The sequence below is a fragment of the Trichechus manatus genome, unplaced genomic scaffold (genome assembly GCF_000243295.1).
Source record: "Trichechus manatus latirostris isolate Lorelei unplaced genomic scaffold, TriManLat1.0 scaffold00162, whole genome shotgun sequence".
Lineage (NCBI taxonomy): Eukaryota > Metazoa > Chordata > Mammalia > Sirenia > Trichechidae > Trichechus > Trichechus manatus.
In genome coordinates, this window is record NW_004444098.1 from 891386 (window position 1) to 909739 (window position 18354).

Genomic DNA, 18354 nt, shown 5'->3' on the forward strand with positions numbered 1-18354 from the left:
AAGTTTGCTTTAATAAATCAGCAAATGTGGCATGATATATATATCTGTTGATGTTGTGTGCCATCGAGAAAATTCTGACTCACAGCAACCCTATAGGACGGAGCAGAACTGCCCCATAAGGTCTCCAAGGCTGAAATCTTTATGGAAGCAGACTGCCACACCTTTCTCCCTCGGAGGGGCTGGTGGGTTCGAACCACAGACCTTTTGGTTAGCAGCCAAGCGCTTTAACCACTGTGCCACCAGGGCTCTCATATATGTGTGTGTGTGTGTATATATATATATATAGTGTGTGTGTGTGTGTGTGTGTGTGTTGTCATTTGCAATTGGAGTTGATTAGCCACTTGTCACTGTCAGGAAAAAGCCTTCACTAAACCCATTTATGTGTGGCACTGTGCAAAGAACTGCAAACAAAGGTGCTTCTAATATGAAACGCCAAGATTGAGGGAAAACACTTTAAAGTCTCGTTTCTTTCAAGAAACGATTCACTTTAATTGAAGTGAGATACCTTAATCGTCAATGAACTCTGTCGCTGCTGGGCTTGTCACTTGATAGAGGAGCCTTTATTCATAAACAGAATTCAGAATTTCCCTCTGTATTTCTAGGGTTTGTGGAGGCTCCAGGGTTACATCATTCTTTATCCAGTATCCACTTTCAATTTGCATCTAGGATTCTCTTTCAAAATAGGCTTATGATATGCAATTTCAATACACGAGGCAACCTTGAACACACTGGACAACAGCAGCCTTATCCAAAGAAACAAGACCTCCAAAGACGAGGCATCAGAATGCTTCAATTAACTGGGGATAATGAGAAGAATCTTGAAGTTTCAGGATGTAGAAGGCCCAGGCTGTGGAAAGAGGTGTCTTTTGGGGATTATATTTGCCATACTTTTCAGGGAGGTATGTTACTTTGACTGGGTTAAAAAAATAATAACAACGTTTCTCTTTAGCTTCAAGTTAAGCATGACTTGAGAAGCTATTTTCTAATTGGATTTGTAAATGGTTTAAATTAGGTAAAGTCCAACAAAGTCAGTAATGGCAACAGCATGTTAAAAATGTTTTCTCCTGTTGTTCGTGTGTATTGATTCTGTCTCTGTGGTCCTAAATTAAGTACATTCTTTAAAAAAAGAAAAAAGTTTTATAACTGTCGAAATCTATGTAAGCATTAGCATGGTTTGAAGTTAATTCTAGAACATAATACAGATATATTAAATAAAGCTCACTCATGCTTTAGCTCAGGAGCCCTGGCAGCGCAGTGGTGAAGTGCTCAGCTGCTAACCAAAAAAGTCAGCGGTTCACATACATCAGCTGCTCTGCGGGAGAAAGATGTGGTGGTCTGCTCCTGTAAAGATTACAGCCTTGGAAACCCTATGGGGCAGTTCTACTCTGTCCTATAGGGTCGCTGTGAGTCAGAATAGATTCCATGGCAACGGATATTGTTTAGCTCAAATATCTTTACTTGTTCAAGCTCCTAGGATCACATCAATTTAATGCAAGTTGCATAGCATTATAAGGTAAAAAATGTTATTTTAAAAGTATTGTTAACAAGAGGTTTGGTTTCCTTCTTGCACATGTATATGCATATTTTTACACGCCCACATATTTATATATTACATATGTGTGTAAAAGAGTGTGTCCAGATTTAGTAAATAACGCTTTCTATAATAACGTGGCAGCAAGTAACATCCCAGAAACAGTAGTTTTTACATAATTCTAAGTATTTTTTCTTTTGATACTGTTAACAATTGGATACTATATATTTAGAACTAACCAAACCAGCTGCCATTGAGTTAAGAACTAGATGTATTAAAAATCAAGAAAAAAGTTTATGAAAGTGGTCAGCTCAATCCTGAAATTACGTTTGCTGTTCATTGGTCAGACAAATGTTTGTTGGGAAAACATATGACGTATAATCAGTAAGTTAGATAACTGCCTTACAAAAGTCTCAGCCCAAGGTTAAATTTTGTGATTCCACTAGCATATTGAAACCAAAAAACCAAACCAAACCCCTTGCCGTCAAGTTGATTCCGACTCATAGCAACCCTATCGGACAGAGTAGAACTGCCCCATAGGGTTTCCAAGGAGCGCTTGGTGGATTGGAACCACCAACCTTTTGGTTAGCAGCTGTAGCACTTAACCACTATGCCACCAGGGTTTCCAATTAGCATATTATGTTCCAGTAAATGACCGTCAATAGCATCAAAAGCAAGGGGAGGGTTGTGAATAGCTCAGCTAGGCAGTTTCGACTTTCCTGAGCACTGTTTCTTTTGGAAGGAGTCCCTGTGTGGCACAAATGGTTAAGCACTCGTCTACTAGCCAAAAGGTTAGCAGTTCGAACCCCCCTAGAGGAGCCTTGGAAGACAAGCCTGGCAATCTGCTTCCAAAAGGTCACAGCCTTAAAAACCCTATGGAGTAGTTCTACTCTGTACACACAGGGTTGCTATGAGCTGCAGTCGACTGGACGGCAGCTAATAATTTCTTTTGGCAGTCGCACCTAGCATTATATTCCTCGTTAAATATCATTCGACTGTAGAATCTTTTGGAAGGACTTGTTTTGTTCTGGAATTTCATATTCTGCAATACATTATTTCCTATGTCTTTGTGATTTAAACTATTACATGTGTAGATGACTTACGCGAGTTGCGTTAAGCTGTGGTTGACTGTTGTTGGTTTTAATTTGACAGGCCTCTTTGTGTACTCTGTAGGGTCACTATGAGTTGAAATTAACTCTGTGGTGCCGGTTTTTTGCATACTTTGTAAACAATAGTTGTTTTTTGGTCTGAAACATGTCCTGGGCCCTTGAAATCTCACAGACCCTTGGTGCTGTGCCTGATGGGTAAGCGGACCTGGCTTTAGCCTGCAGAAGTTTCTACAGTGGTGAAAGGCACTGTCTTTCTCTAAAGAGACGTGTGGTCTGATTTTGCAGCCTTTGCTAATTTGACCAGAATGGGAGCTAGATTTAGTACTGACCTGGTCCTTGAACTTGATGAAAATAAAATATATTTACACATGGATAATCTGCTATCCCTGTCCCTTGGGCCAGATATGTTGCAGAACTCAGAATTGTTTGCATATTAGAAAGCTTACACAGTGTGTATACCATCCACTACACAGTACTCCCAGCGGGATGTGGAGCTTTCTCCCATAATCAAACAGTTTGATATTTCTGGAGCAAACTTATTCACGCCAAGTGAGCATAAAATTACAAATAAAAAAATTGTCTGCCATGAGTCCTGGTCGTGTTTTGCTGCCAAAGGAATTTGCATCAAACTTGGGGAAACACTTGACTTTCAGAATTTAGGGGATTTTACAATCGCAGGTTAAGAGATTGTGGAACTATAGTACCCTCCCCCTTTTTTTTTTTTTTTTTAAAAAAAAGGCTATTTTAAGCTAGGTTGAAAAGATGAGTTCTAAGTGTTATGCTGAAAACCAGTTGTTCTTGTTGTGAAGTCAAAGAGCTGATCTTGATGTGACACCCACGCCTCTGCCTGACCCATCACCCTGCCTCCTTTTTCCTGTCCCTTCCATCCACTAGGAATCCCCTGCCTGTGTTCCATTCCTTCCCAAGCTCTCCCTAGCCTTCGGCTCTCCCTTTGTTCAGGTGGTTCTCATCAAGCCCTGGCTGAACCATCCTCCGAGTGATTACAGATGGCAGGTGGCTGCTGGCTTGTTCCACGCTCGGACCACCAGTCTCTACCAGGGGCTCTGCCTCTCCACCTGTCTGACACCTTAGCTCAGCTCTCCTGCCCCTAGAAGGGACCTTCTTTGGAACATACTTCAAAGGGTATGTTCATTGACTGTGTTTCACCTTCAGATCAGAACGGAGAGGTCTAGAGATTATTAATTTTAACTCAATTTTATTATTATGCTGTTGTTAGCTGCCACTGAGTCAAGTCTGCCTACACTCATGCGGAAGCCATGTACAGTGGAACAAAATGCTGCCCGGTCCTACACCATCCCCATGATCAGTTATGGATCAGACCATTGTGATCCATAGGGTTTTTATTGGCTGATTTTCAGAAATAGATCACCAGGCCTTTCTTCCTAATCTGCCTTAGTCTGGAAGCCCTGCTCAGATCTGTTCAGCATCATTGTTGTTGTTGCTGTTGTGGGCTTTCGAGCTGATTCCGACTCATAGCGACCCCATATGACAGAGTAAAACTGGCCCATAGGTTTCTCCCGTGGAGCCTCTGGGTGAGTTTGAACCATTGACCTTTTGGTTACCACTGGAGCGCTGAACCATTGCACCACCAGGGCTCCTTGTTCGGCATCATAGCAACACGTAAGCTGCCACTGACAGACAGGTGATGGCTGCCTATGAGGTGCATTGGCCGGGAATCGAACCTGAGTCTCCTGCATGGGAGGCAAGAATTCTACCATTGAACCACCACTGCTCTCAATTTTATTATTTTAGATATCTCAGGAAATTTCTTATGATTTTTTCCAATTACCTTTGTTTTACCTAAAATATCATTCATTCTTCTAGGCTCTTGCCCATATTTTGGTTCAGAGTTGAAGTTCCTTTTGAATTGTCTTTTCTTTGATGAATGCCACAGGGGAAGATATTCATCTGATTTCAGAACTTAAATAAAGAGGATAAAGATTGTTCCATGGGTACTGGGGATTACATCCAGCTGTTGTCATTGTTAGGTGCCATGAGTTGATTCCAACTCATAGCGACCCTATAGGACAAAGTAGAACTGCCCCATAGAGTTTTCTAGGCTGTAATCTTTATGGAAGCAGACTGCCACATCTTTCTCCCCGGAGCAGCTGGTGGGTTCGAACCGCTAGCCTTTCACTTCAGCAGCCGAGCATTTAAACACTCTGCCACCAGGGCTCCTTTATATCCAGCTAGGTGGTCTTTTTAGAATAATAAACCAGTAATCTCAGATCCTTGTTGGAATTAGGCAGAGTAAACAAATGCAAACAAATAAAACAGTAATAATTGGTTTTTAGCTTGAATATTCTGAGCTCAGGCAAACTGTATTCCATCTGAACCCATTCAGGAAATATGCAACTATGCTTTCCAAAGAAATGAATGCTTAAGTAGTCATCAAAAATCATTCTCTTCTGAGGCAATCTCTTTTTAGTTGCTTGGCGAACTGCCCGGGTCACGGGGCTGCGAGCACATTATGAAGATCGTTTACCCTGCAAATATGTTTACTTGTTCCTGACGAGGTGTACGGAAAATGTTCAAGTACTGTTTCATTGTCTCCTTTGCATTTTTCTCAGAATGTGATTTGTATCTCAAGTCCTCAGACTTTTGTTTTTGAAATCGATAGTTCTAGAAGCCGTCATGAAATGGTGATTCAAGGAGTCTCAGGACTTAAGATACAAATCACATTCTGAGAAAAATGCAAAGAGGAGAATGAAAAAGTACTTGAACATTTTCCGTACACCTCGTCAGGAGCAAGTAAACATATTTGCAGGGTAAGATCTTCATAATGTGCTCGCAGCCCCGTGACCCGGGCAGTTTGCCAAGCAACTAAAAATAGATTGCCTCAGAAGAGAATGATTTTTGATGACTACTTAAGCATTCATTTCTTTGGAAAGCATAGTTGCATATTTCCTGAAAGGAATGGAAAAACTCCCTAGCTGCCAAATAACTTTTATCCTTAATTTCTCACAATTAGCTCTAATTTGCAAAACAAGAATGATAAGCGTGAGCCCCTACGTGTTGGGAACAAGAATAGAAAAAACGGGGGGAACTCACTACAGCAGAGTTTCTGGAAAAGGGTTTTGTGTGCAACTTGTCAAGGTCCTTTGAAGCAAGTGCTGGAAAACAATGGGACTGTGAAAGTTGCTTCCTTGGGAGTAGTTTTGTCTCCAGATGGGAAACAAAAATGATTTCGACTTTTAAGAGGATACAACTGACTTATTGCATGCCACCTATAGAGAGGACCGGGCAGTGTTTCGTTCTGTTGTACATAGGGTCCTATGAGTTGGAACCAACTAGACAGCACCTAACAACAACAATAGTATCTATAGAGAGAGTGAGTCTCTGGGTGGTGCAAATAGTTAATGTGCTTGGCTGCTAACCGAAAGGTTACAGTCCACCCAGAAGCACCTCGGAAGAAAGGCCTGGTGATCTACCTCCAAAAAATCAGCCTTGAAAACCCTACAGAGCACAGTTCTACCCTGACACACATGGAGTCACCATGAATCCGGGTCGACTTGATGGCAACTGGCTTTTTTTTTTAATCTATAGAGAGAAGGTGGACAGATATCAAAGCATCCAAGACAAGTAAATCTACCAAAGAATAGGCAGAATTAAAAAGCCAGTAGGTCTTAGAATGTAATCAATGTCACTAAATTGTACATGTAGAAGCTGTTGAATTGGTGTATATTTTGCTGTGTATAGTCTCATCAACAGCAACAAAATAACTAAAATTTAGAGGAAAAGCCCAGGAGTTCTTAAAACCAGAGCAGGATGCATTTTGAAGTCTCGAAACTCTACTTGAGTGCTACTTCTGCCACTTGCTAGCTACGCGACCCCTTCATGTGGGGCCAAGGGGTTGTGGAGCATTTGGGGGTGTTCCAGTTCATGAAGCAAGGCTCTTCCTGTCCCTCCTGTCCTGAACGACAAGGGATGGGGCTCCAGGAGAAATACAGATTTAGATAAGAGGTGCCTATAAGAAGGGGAAGTTGGCATTTGACGCTCAAGCGGGAAGTCAACGAAGGCAAACGACTTGCACTGTACCCTGTTTCAGAATTATGATATTAGGTAGGATTATAGGTTCTTTGGATTGTGGGACACAACACAAAGACACTCGGACACATGAAAGGGCAGAACTCTCTTACAGCTCTCAGCAAGGGAAGGCTGCCACCCAGGGCCATAAAGGGTTGCACTGGGGACACAGTAACAGCAAGCTGGAATTCTTTTGTTGTTAGTTGCCACCAAGTTGGCTCCAACTCATGGCCACCTTATGTACAACAGAACAAAACATTGCCCTTATCCTGCGCCACTTCCATGATCGTTGATATGTTTGAGTCCATTGTTGAGACTTGTGTCAACCATCTCATTGAGAGTTTCCCTCATTTTTGATGACCCTCTGCTTTACCAACCATGATGTCCTTTTCTAGTGATTGGTCTTTCCTGATAACGTGTCCAAGGTAAACAAGACCAAGTCTCACCATTCCCCCCATCCCCCCGTAAGAAGCATTCTAGTTGTATTTCTTGTCAGACTGGTTTGTTCATTCTTCTGGCAGCTTATGTATGACAAGCAGTGTGGGGACAGCTAAGTTTTGTAGGCTTCCTGAGGACTGGATATTTTGAACACTTCTGTGGCCCCAAAGAAGAAGAGGGCATCCCTGGGTGTTAGGTATCTGGGAGTCTCTGCGAGGTGTAGCCCAGGAATGTTAGAGCCTCATAAGGGAAGGAGTTGGGCTATGGGCTGAAAGAACTGCCTTTGAAAGAGAATTGAGAGCTTTTTAGCTATGATCTCAAAACTGGATCAAGGCAGTACCTGTGAAATAATGATGTCACACACTCCTGTGCCACTCAGATAGGGGGAAGAGACCTGGAAAGCAGCAGTGTGGTGAGGGAGAAGCCCAGGACAAGACTATCATTTCCTCTTCCATGGAGGAATGAAAGATGGCCATCCACCTGCCACAGGCTAGCCGCGACCTGAGAAGCATGGGCTGGGAGTGGGGGCAAGGAGGATGCTGCATTGATGGGGGACACGAGGAGAGGTGGCCAAATGCCAGTGTGTAGGCAAGCTGCCTTGGGTGAGCCCTAGTGTGAAGGGAGGCAGCCCATAGACCAGGCGTGAGGACTGCAGGTGAGGCCGAGGGAGCAGGATGGCATCTGCTTCAACGGGGAGGCAGCTTCCCTGTCCTGCTCGCTTCTCCCCACTCCCCTGGCACCAGAGGAGTGGGCACCTTGAAGGAGGCGGCCTGGAGGTGTGGGAAGAGCACATCTGCTGCTCTTCCGCCTCAACCTGCTAGGACCTGAGATGGCCTAGCCTCCTCTGGGAACAGGGAGAGGAGAGGAGCTTTGAAGAGACCTGGAGATGCCTGGCTCATTTGTACCATCTCTTTATTGAAGTGCAGCATTGTCTTAGTTTCCTAGGGCTGCTGTGACAAAGCACCACAAGCCTGGTGACTTCTAAGAACAGAAATTTATTCTCTTTCAGTTCTGGAGGCCAAAAGTGTGAAAGCAAGGTGTTGGCAGGGCCATGCTCCCTCTGAAGGGAAAGGGAAAGGGAAGGGAAAGACCTATTCCATGCCTCTCTCCTAGCTTCTGGTGGTTCCTGGCAATCCTTGGCATCCCTTGGCTTGTAGACGCATCACTCCAATCTCTGCCTCCATCTTCACATGGCCTTCTCCTCTCTGTTTATATCTGTGTGTCCCTTCCTCTTCTTACAAGGACACCAGTCACTGGATGGAGGGACCACCCTAAGCCAGTACAGCCTCGTCTTAACTTGATTACGTCTGCAAAGACCCTATTGCCAAATAAGGCCACATTCTGAGGTTCTGGGTAGACATGAATACAGGGGGGAAACTTCAACCCACTACAAACATAAATACAGAGAAGGGCACACAGCATAAGCGAACTGCTCAATGAATTTCCACAAAGTGAACACAACTGAGAACCAGCACCCAAGAGCAAGACACTGCGTATTCTCAGCCTCGCCCCCCCACGCCCTTTTCCAGTCGGTCCCACCCGCCTCAGCTTGGTTTTTTGTTGTTGCTGTTGTTTTTAATTTTTTTAAATTGTACTTCAGATGAAGGTTTACAGAGCAAACTAGTTTTTCATTAAACAATTAATACACATATTGTTTTGTGACATTGGTTGCCAAGCCCCATGACCTCTCAACACTCTCCCTTCTCAACCTTGGGTTCCCAGTTACCAGCTTTCCTGTCCCCTCCTGCCTTCTTGTCCTTGCCCCTGGGCTGGTGTGCCCCTCTAGTCTCGTTTTGTTTTATGGGCCTGTCTAATCTTTGGATGAAGTTTTGACTCCTAACACCCAACGTGCGAGTCTGGCCTCTTTTTGTACTTTGTGGAAACAACATCACGCAGCACATACTCTTTTGTATCTGGCTTCCTTCTCTCAACATTAGGTTTGTGGGATTTCAGGGCTTCCGATTTGTTCGGGTTCAAATCCCTGCTGAGAATTTGCATTTCCACCCCAGATATGCTGAATCACAATCTACATTTTAACAAGATCCCCAGCTGAATCTTATGTCTAATAAACTTTGAGAACCACTGCTCTACTAGTGGTTCTCAGAACTGGTCCCTAACCAGCAGCATTAGCATCGCCTGGGAACTTGTTAGAAACGCACATTCTCAGCAGGGGTTCAAACTGGAATAAACCAGATTGAAGCCCTGGGATTTGTCCGTGTTGTTGTGTGTGTGGATTGGGCCTTAACTACTGAAATGGGACTGATGAGCAACAGAAAGTGACTGGAACATTTGAAATATGATCAAGATGTCTTTAAGGTCCCTACTTTCCATCAGGAAAGGGGGTCACAATAGCCCACTTGGGCCCACAGATAATTATTTACTAGCAAAATAATTACAAATTAGTTGGAATCGACTCAACACCAACTGGTTATCTCCCCATTTTATGGATCAGAAAATTGAAGTTTAAATCATTTTAGTAACTTGACTTTTGGGCAGAGAAAGTAGTCAAGTAGGACTCAAACCCAGGCAGTTTGACTCCACTGGCCCCTTGCTTAGCCATCACACTCAAGTGCCCATAGCAAGCTGTTCAGGGGAGAATTGTTAGACAACTGTATCATCTGACAAACAACACTCTGCTTTATGATAATAGAGACGCGTCATTACCAAAATGCAATGGAGACACTTTCCTAGGGAACTGGGAACAAAGCCATTTACCTGACCCCTCAGAGCCTCCTTCCTGGTGCACAGGCTGGTGGTGTCTTTGGGGTGGGGGTAGGTGGGAGACAGGGGAAGGATGAAAGTAGGGAAGCTCACTGACTGGCTTTGTCCTTCATTTTGCCTTATTTGGAGCTATCGGAGTCAAACGCTAGGCACCATTTATTTGAACTAAATCTATTGCTTGTTAAAACTGCCCCTGAAGAGCCAGAGAGCTTGATTGTGCCCCCTCTCCCCACACCCTTCCAAACTAATGAACTATGCGCTCAGGAGCTTGTCATCCCGAGTGGGGCTGTCGAGAGACCCCAATGCATAGCACATGCTCCCCTCCACTGCCCCCCCATCCCTTCTCACAATGGCTGGGCAGCGTGGACAAGCAGCAGGAAGAAATTTCCAGATGTTGACTCTGAGCTTTGTGTTTCAGACTGCTGGGCTGACCGATCTCCACTTCATGAAGCTGCGGCCCAGGGCCGTTTACTGACCCTTAAGACTCTAATTGCACAAGTAAGTAAACTGAAGACTCGACCCTTCATGCTTATGCTATAATCCAGCACCATTCTGTAGCAGCTCTAGCTGTGGCAGAGGCCCTGCTTGCCCCATGTGGGTGAAAACACTGCCATCCTAGGTGTATGCATCCTCTAGCCCCTCACCATTTGTTCCTCCTGACTCTCCTTTCCTGGGGAGCTGGCTTGTTTTCTTCCCAGTTCCCTCCCTCCCCTCCTGGGCCATCCTCAAAGGATGATGGGAGATGCCCTCAAATCTATCTTGCACTAACTCGCCTTGTACTTGCCCAGTGTGCATTAATGACAACAGCTCTGAAGTTCCATCAGTCATCTACTGCTGCGTAACAAATTACCTCAAAACAATGGCTGAAAACAACAAATACTCAATATCTTATGGTTTATGGGTCAGGGAGCAGCTTAGCCGGGTGGTTCTTACTAGGGTCTCTCTCAGCCAGGGCTGAAGTCACCTGGTAGTTCAACTGGGGAAGGATCTGCTCGCAAGCTCACTCATGGAGTTGTTAGCAAGCTTCAATTCCTTGCCACGTAGGCCTCTCCGCAGAGCTGTCTCATGAGATGACAGCTGGCTTCCCCCAGCAAGAGCGTGAGCGAGTGCCTAAGAAGGAAGCCACGGTCTTTTTGTAACCTTATCTCCAAAGCAAAATCCCATCACTTCTGCCATATTCTACTGGTTAGAAGTCAGTCAATGAGTCCAGCCTACACTCCAGGGGAGGGGATTCCACAAGTGAGCCAATGTCAGGAGTCCGGGACCACTGGGTGCCTTCCTAGCGGCTGCCTACACCAATGACATACTATTTTAAGAGCAAACACTAAAATAGGTTGACATACAGGTAAACATTACTCCTCATGGAAGATTAATTAAGGTCTTTGTTATAAAGGCCACTTTATCTATTTTTGTTCATGACTATTTCCCCAGCACCTTGAACAACGAACAGAGACCTAGTAAATAGTTGTGAAATGAATGAAAGTATACACACTCCATTCGCTCTGTTTGTTTAGCTACCACCTAACCTGGCTACCTTACCATTTCAAATTTAAACAGCTGGGCACACTGCTCTTTTCGTGCCGTTTTCTTTTTCCCCTTTCTGAGTTGTGTTACTTAAGAAAGTGAAGGCAAAAGGAAAACAGCACTGCCAGCAATGGTGAAATGGGCTTTGTATTTGATTTTATCACTTATTTATTTTAAAGCACCTTAAATTTTATTTGATTTGATTATTTTAATATGTAATATGTAATTTTATATGTAATGTTAATATGTAATATGTTTAAATTTATATATTTAAATATATATTTAAAAATGTAAAAAACATATTTTAACATGTAGTTCACATTATTCAAAAATTAAAAGTGATATAAAAAGGTACACAAGTGAAAAGTCTTGCATCCACCTCTTCCCTCTCAGCCCCCCCCCCACTTCAATACTTTTATTAGTATATTTTTAAATAAACTTTTTATTTTGGAATAATCTTAAAGAAACATTGCAGTGACAGTACAGCGAGCTACCATATGCCCTTCACCCAGCTTCCCCTGATGTTAACATCTTACTTACATAGCCGTGGTACATTAGTCAAAAGTAAGAAATTAACATTGGCCCCATACTATTAACTAAAGTACAGGCTATTGGGATTTCACCAGTTTTCCACTAATGTCCTTTTTCTGTTCTGGGATTGAATCCAGGCTACCACATTACATTCAAGGCTTGTTTATTTTTAACTATATATGCATGTTTGTTTTTACATTGCTATTAAATGTGTAAGGAGCATCCTTCATAAAACAAAGTTCAGCTTCTCCTTGCTACATTCCCACCTCTCTACCCCATACAAGTAAAAAAATAGATTATTCTATTTCATTCTTTGACTTCATTTCCATTTAGATAGCGTGTTGTGTGTGCTGTGAGTAAAACATTAAACCAAGGATCAGGAGCTCCTGGTTATCACGCTGGTTGTCACTGGCAACTGGGGAGCCACAAGTCTTATAATAATTAGAACTTTCTGCTTTTCCATTTTCTCACGCACCACTAACATTATTCACTTCCGTATGGTCTTTCAGGCCTGGCCAGCTTTCCATTTCTACAATTCAGGGATTCTGTAAGTTTTTCTTTAGCACACTGCTGCCCCCTGGTGGACTAACCTAGATTTTCTTTTCTGTTTTTCTTGAAATCATAAAATAAAAATATTTTTCTAACTGGTATTAAACACTTAATTTGAAATACATAGCACAGCCCTAGAGTAATGGCGTCATATTCGGGACATGGAAGTGGACAGGACTGAGGCTGTATAGAGAGGCCCTCTGATGAAGGTGGACAATGCCCACACATTCTCCACAAGACAGCTGTGGGAAGTTCCACAGCAGGGATGCAGCTGACACCAAGGAGATTAGGCAGGAGACGGTGGGTACTTAGATTGGAGATCTGGGTTCAGGGTCATGGTACTAGTTTCTGGAAGCTTTTGAAGGGCAATTACCAGGCAGGGAATCAAAGGCAAGATTCATCTCGAGACGGTAAGCCAGGGACCCAATTGTTTTCACAGATGTAAAGTGGTAACCATTGGGTGAGATGGTAAGGGCCAAGGTGTTAAAATCAGGGTATAAAGTCAGAGGTGACCAGCAGCTAGACAGACCTTGTCACGTGTCACATGAACTCCAAGATGGGGAGGGTGGAGTATGGCAGTAGGGGGACTTGGAAGACACTTGGACTAAGCAGAGACACTGATGCCAGGGTAAGGAGATGAGGGTTAGCAGAACCCTGTGGCCCTGGACCCTGGTATTTTAGACAACTCTCCATGCAATGGAGTTGGGACAGGCAGTGACGCTGCTACCAAGGCATATGAACCCGAGGAGCACTATCTACTTGACCTTCTATTCTTAAGCCTGGAAGTCATCCTTCTGTTCCGAATCCAAGTCTACCTCCTCAACTTCCCTGGACTCCATTGCCTACTTCTCATACCCACTGCTGATCAGGCCTGTAGCTTGTCTTCCTGGCTCTCCTTGCTTCAGTTTCACATCCCTACACTTCCAATACACTCTCCATGCTGCTACCAGTATGTTTTTGCTAAACACCTCATATGTTCCAAACCCTCTCCAGCTTAACAGAATTCACAGGAGCCTCATTCTCTATAAGACAGAAACTCTCTGTTTGGAAATAAAGCCCTCCCATGATTTGGCTCCAGCTCACTTGTCCTCCCTCATTTCCCCCATCTCCGACTTCCCCTTCTTTCTCCTGCCTCCATCACGTGTGGGCTCTTTCTGCTCCAGAAATATCCTACCATTCAACTGGGGCTCCAGATGCTGGGCCACATTCTGTGTTGCTTCCTGCCTTTGCATATTCTATTTCCTCCAGATGCAATACTCTTTCTTTGCCTGCCTTGCTTGAAACTTTTTATCTTTCAGGCCTTAGCTAAATACTACCTCATTTGTAAAGCCTTTTTTTACTCCCCCAAGCCCTCCCCATGCTACCAACTGAAATTTGAACACGTTTCTAGTATAGCAATACTCTTGCTGTGTGTTTTCACATCTGTCTCCCCACTAGGCTCTTGGAGGGGAGAGACCCGTGTCAAAGTTTTGTAGACCCAGTTCCTAGCACAGTGCCTGGCCCAGAATGCTGAATAAGCATTTGTTGAATGAATGAATTCCAGGCTCCTATGTCCTGTTTAGACTCTGCGTCCTTGTCATGGTCTCTACTCCTTTCTGTGTGGTGTTAATACGATACCCACAGGCCTGGAGCACTTCAGAAACAAGTTGAACAATATTGTTTTTGTTGCTATCACTAATGTAGCATTTAACCTGGTTCTCTTCAAATTGTAGGGTGTCAATGTGAACCTTGTGACAATTAACCGAGTCTCTTCTCTCCATGAGGCGTGCCTTGGAGGTCACATGGCCTGTGCGAAAGCCTTATTGGAAAATGGCGCACACGTGAGTACTGCCCCTGCCCACTTGGGTCTGTTGCCGAGGTGCATCTAAAGAGACAGTACCTTCTAGACTACTTACCCATTGTGGGTGTGGACAGGTTGTGAAGACACTGCTGTATATGCCCATATGTGAATGTTCAGATGAGACTATTCATAGGAACCTTTCAAAATTGTGATGCTGACTTTAAAAAAAATCAACTTGAACTAAAGTAATCTGAAAACTGATCTTGGAAATTTTACAGTAAAATATCAAAAAGAACAAACTTTTAAAATAATAACAACCAAAGTGGGGGGGGGACCCACTCCTAATTCAACATCCTAAACCAACAACTATTTTTACTTAACTAAATTATCAAACCGAATGGGTTTTTAATAAATAATACATTGAAAAAAAAACCGCAAAATTTTACCCAATTTTTTATTACACTCTAATTGTTCTCAGAGTGACTGATATACTATATACAATACAGATATTAGGATAGAAATATAGAATCAGAAAACACCACTGACACATGTATTAAATTGCCAAATGTTGTTTTGTTGCTCATTTCACTGAACTCTGTCCATGTATCCTTTGTTTCATTCAGCTGCAATATTGTTAAGTGCTTAATTAAGATTTTCTTCTCATTTCATATAGAAGGTGGGTTTATACCCATAGAACGGAATATAAAAGTCTTCCTTGAGCAAATGAATTTTCCAGATGCCATCATGATAGTGCATTTCCTTGAGGTAGTGCTTCACTAGGTTACCACTTAATCCACTCAGAGTAATGATGAGGGCAAGGTTGTTCAAGGGCCATTTCCTTTAAATCTAGATGTCTGGAGTCCAAGGCAAACTCTCAGCAGGAAAATATAACAAGGAAGGGTCATAGAGGAGTATGTACTGGTATACCCCTGGGAGAGAACCTGGGTGACACAAACGGTTAAGTATTTGACTATTAACCGAAACGTTGGTGGTTCAAATCTACCCAGAGTCACCTCAAAAGAAAGGTCTGGCAATCTGCTTCTGAAAGGTCACAGCCTTGAAAACCCTATGGAGCACACATGGGTTCACCATGAATCAGGGTCTATCCTAGGGCAACTAGTTTGCTTTTTTGGTTTAAAGAAAAGAATAAAACATGGTTCCTGTCTTTTGCAATCTTATAAGGGAATGAGCAATAAATACTATATTATACTATTTAACATTTAAATCAAATGAGAGAAGGAATAAGAGAAAGTTGTTAAATTTGGTAGAAATTTCCCCAAAATTGGCTGTACCATGGATAACTCAAACTCAGTACATTCAAAACGGTGCTTATCATGTTCTTCCCTCCAGGACCTGCTCCTTGTCTTGGATTCCTAGTCTCAGACTAGATGAAATATCTTCTTGGTCTTCCAAGCCCCAAACCTGGGAGTCATCCTACTTCCTCCTTCTCCCCATGTAATTAACCGCAAAACCCTGCTAATTTTATTCCTAGGTGTGTCTCAAGTCTATGCCCTTCTTTGTCCTGCCCCCATCGTGATCTAAAGCATTGATCACTGTATCAAAATCATCTCTTTCTGTGTTTTGCTTCCCTAGTAGAATTCAAACTACTCGAGGAGAGGCAATTACCTACTCATCTTTGCTTCCATTTTGGTACCTAGCAGGTCCTCAGCTGAACTGAGATAGAAACTTATTAGAAATCAAATTTAAAAAAGATGTCTTGGACCGAGGAAGAGGAAACTATTTCGTAAAAACAAATTAAATCAGTTCCACCAAATACTCTTCAGTGAAGATACAGAGGTTACAAATCCCTAGAGTGTGGGAATGGGGGCTATCCTGGAACACTGGAGACAAGTCTTTTTTGTTTTTGAAGCAAGGAAATTTAGAATCCTGATTATCACAAGCGTATATCCTTAGTTATGGGGGCAGTGGCGGTTCAGTGGTAGAATTCTCGCCTACCATGCAGGAGACCTGGGTTTGATTCCTGGCGAATGCGCAGCCACCACCTGTCTGTCAGTGGAGGCTTAAGTGTTGCGGTGGTGCTGAACAGATTTCAGCGGAGCTTCTAGACCAGGATGGAGTAGGAAGAAAGGCCTGGCATTCTATTTCCAATAATCGGCCAATGAAAACCCTATGGATCACAACAGTCTGATCCCCTTGTGCATGAGGTCACCATGAGTTGGGGACCGACTCGATGGTGGCTAACAACAACATATTTTTAGTTAATAAGGCCAAATGATTTGACATCAAACTCTCACCTTTCATCCTCTCAGAGCCTCCCCACCAGATACCTTGGTCCCCTGCCAGTCTTCCCCATCTACTGCCTCCATCCTGCTGGTTCTCATGTGCCTCCCACAATCTTAGAAGGCACCGAGGAGGACTGGAGACACCATGGCGATGCTTATTCTCTACATGTCTTCGGCTTGGTCATGATCTCTTTAGGAGTCACAGCAGGCATGTGCGATTTGTGTGGATCATAGTAGACCAGAGAGGAGAGTGATTGCAAGAAAGACAGTAGCACTGTGGGGAATTGCCAAGGAAGGTTTTGTAAGCACAAATTTGGCGGCCTTAAGCCACCTGGTTTCTCCAGTACTTTTGATTCCTGTCATGTTTGTTCATGATTGGAGGGGGAAGAAGACAGCTCCATATTAATGGAAAATGGAAACAATTGTTGTAAATGTTTATTGAGTGCTTGCTGGGTGCCAGAAAATGTTCTTAGTGTTTAACATATAGTAGCTCAGTTGTTTCGCACAATAACCTCACAGGATAGATTCTTTTATGATCTTCATTCTACAGATAAAGAAACTGAGGCAGAGAAAATTAGTAACCCAACCAAGATCACTGAACAATTAAGAGAGCTGAGATTTGAACCCTAGCTAACGATTCCAGAGGCCATGATCCTAAGCAACATTTAGGAATGCTCCTCAATGATTAGTAGTCTCCTAAGAAGCTCTGGGAGTCCCAGAATGGCAAAAAGAGTTGAGCGTTTGGCTACCAACTGAAAACTTGCCAGTTCAAATCCATCCAGAAGCGCCTCAGAAGAACGCCCTGGCGACCTGCTTCCAAAAAATCAGCCATTGAAAACCCTGTGAATCACATACATGGGATCACCGTGAGTCAGAATCCACTCAAAGGCAACTGGTTTGTTTTTAAAGAAGCTCTGGGAAAACCATGAGGACATTGTAAAAGCTTTTGTCCATTTTGCCTCGATTGTGATATTATTTATAGCTGAGTATTAATAGATTACTAGGTACCTAAAGGAGTCCCTGGATGGTACAAACAGTTAATTCACTTGGCTGCTAACACAAATGTTGGCAGTTCAAACCCACCCAGAGAAGCTCCAAAGGACCTGGCAATCTATTTCCAAACAATCAGCCCTTGAAAACCCTATGGAGCACAGTTCTACTCTGACACACATGGGGTTGCTATGAGTCAGAATTGACTCGAAAGCAACTGTTTTGTTGTTGTTAGGTGCCGTGGAGTGGGTTCTGACTCATAGCGACCCTATGCACAACAGAACAAAACACTGCCTGGTCCTGCCTCATCCTCACAATCGTTGTTACGCGTGAGCCCATTGTTGCAGCCACTGTGTCAGTCCATCTCCTCGAGGGTCTTCCTCTTTTACACTGACCCTCTACTTTACCAAGCGTGATGTCCTTCTCCAGGGACTGGTCTCTCTTGATAACATGTCCAAAATATGTGAAATGAAGTCTCACCATCCTTGCCTCTAAGGAGCATTCTGGCTGTACTTTTTCCAAGAAAGATTTGTTCGTTCTTCTGGCAGTCCATGGTATATTCAATATTCTTCACCAACACCACAATTTAAAGGCATCAATTCTTTTCCGGTCCTCCTAATTCATTGTCCAGCTTTCGCAGGCACAGGAGGTGATTGAAAATACCATAGCTTGGGTCAGGCGCACCTTAGTCCTCAAAGTGACATCTTTGCTTTTTAAAACTTGAAAGAGGTCTTTTGCAGCAGATTTGCCCAATGCAATACGTTGTTTGATTTCTTGACCGCTGCTTCCATGGGCTTTGATTGTGGATCCAAGTAAAATGAAATCCTTGACAACTTCAATCTTTTCTCCGTTTATCATGATGTTGCTTATTGGTCCAGTTGTGAGGATTTT

The 18354-nt window shown here is 43.3% G+C and overlaps 1 protein-coding gene and 1 non-coding gene across 4 annotated transcripts in view; one reads left to right on the forward strand and one right to left on the reverse strand.

Moving 5' to 3' along the window:
* ASB11 (ankyrin repeat and SOCS box containing 11) overlaps positions 1-18354 on the forward strand; it is a 33402-nt gene that overhangs the window by 611 nt on the left and 14437 nt on the right. Inside the window, exons 1-3 of one of the 3 annotated variants that reach the window (XM_004386332.1) lie at positions 785-899; positions 10265-10344; positions 14163-14270. In XM_004386332.1, coding sequence (XP_004386389.1) covers positions 785-899; positions 10265-10344; positions 14163-14270 — 303 coding nt within the window. Of the gene's footprint in view, positions 1-784; positions 900-10264; positions 10345-14162; positions 14271-18354 lie in introns of those variants that run through there. The other 2 variants (XM_004386330.2, XM_004386331.2) reach the window with 2 other exon arrangements.
* Positions 4323-4393, reverse strand: TRNAG-CCC (transfer RNA glycine (anticodon CCC)). Its single transcript has one exon. It is a non-coding gene; the product is annotated as a tRNA-Gly (tRNA).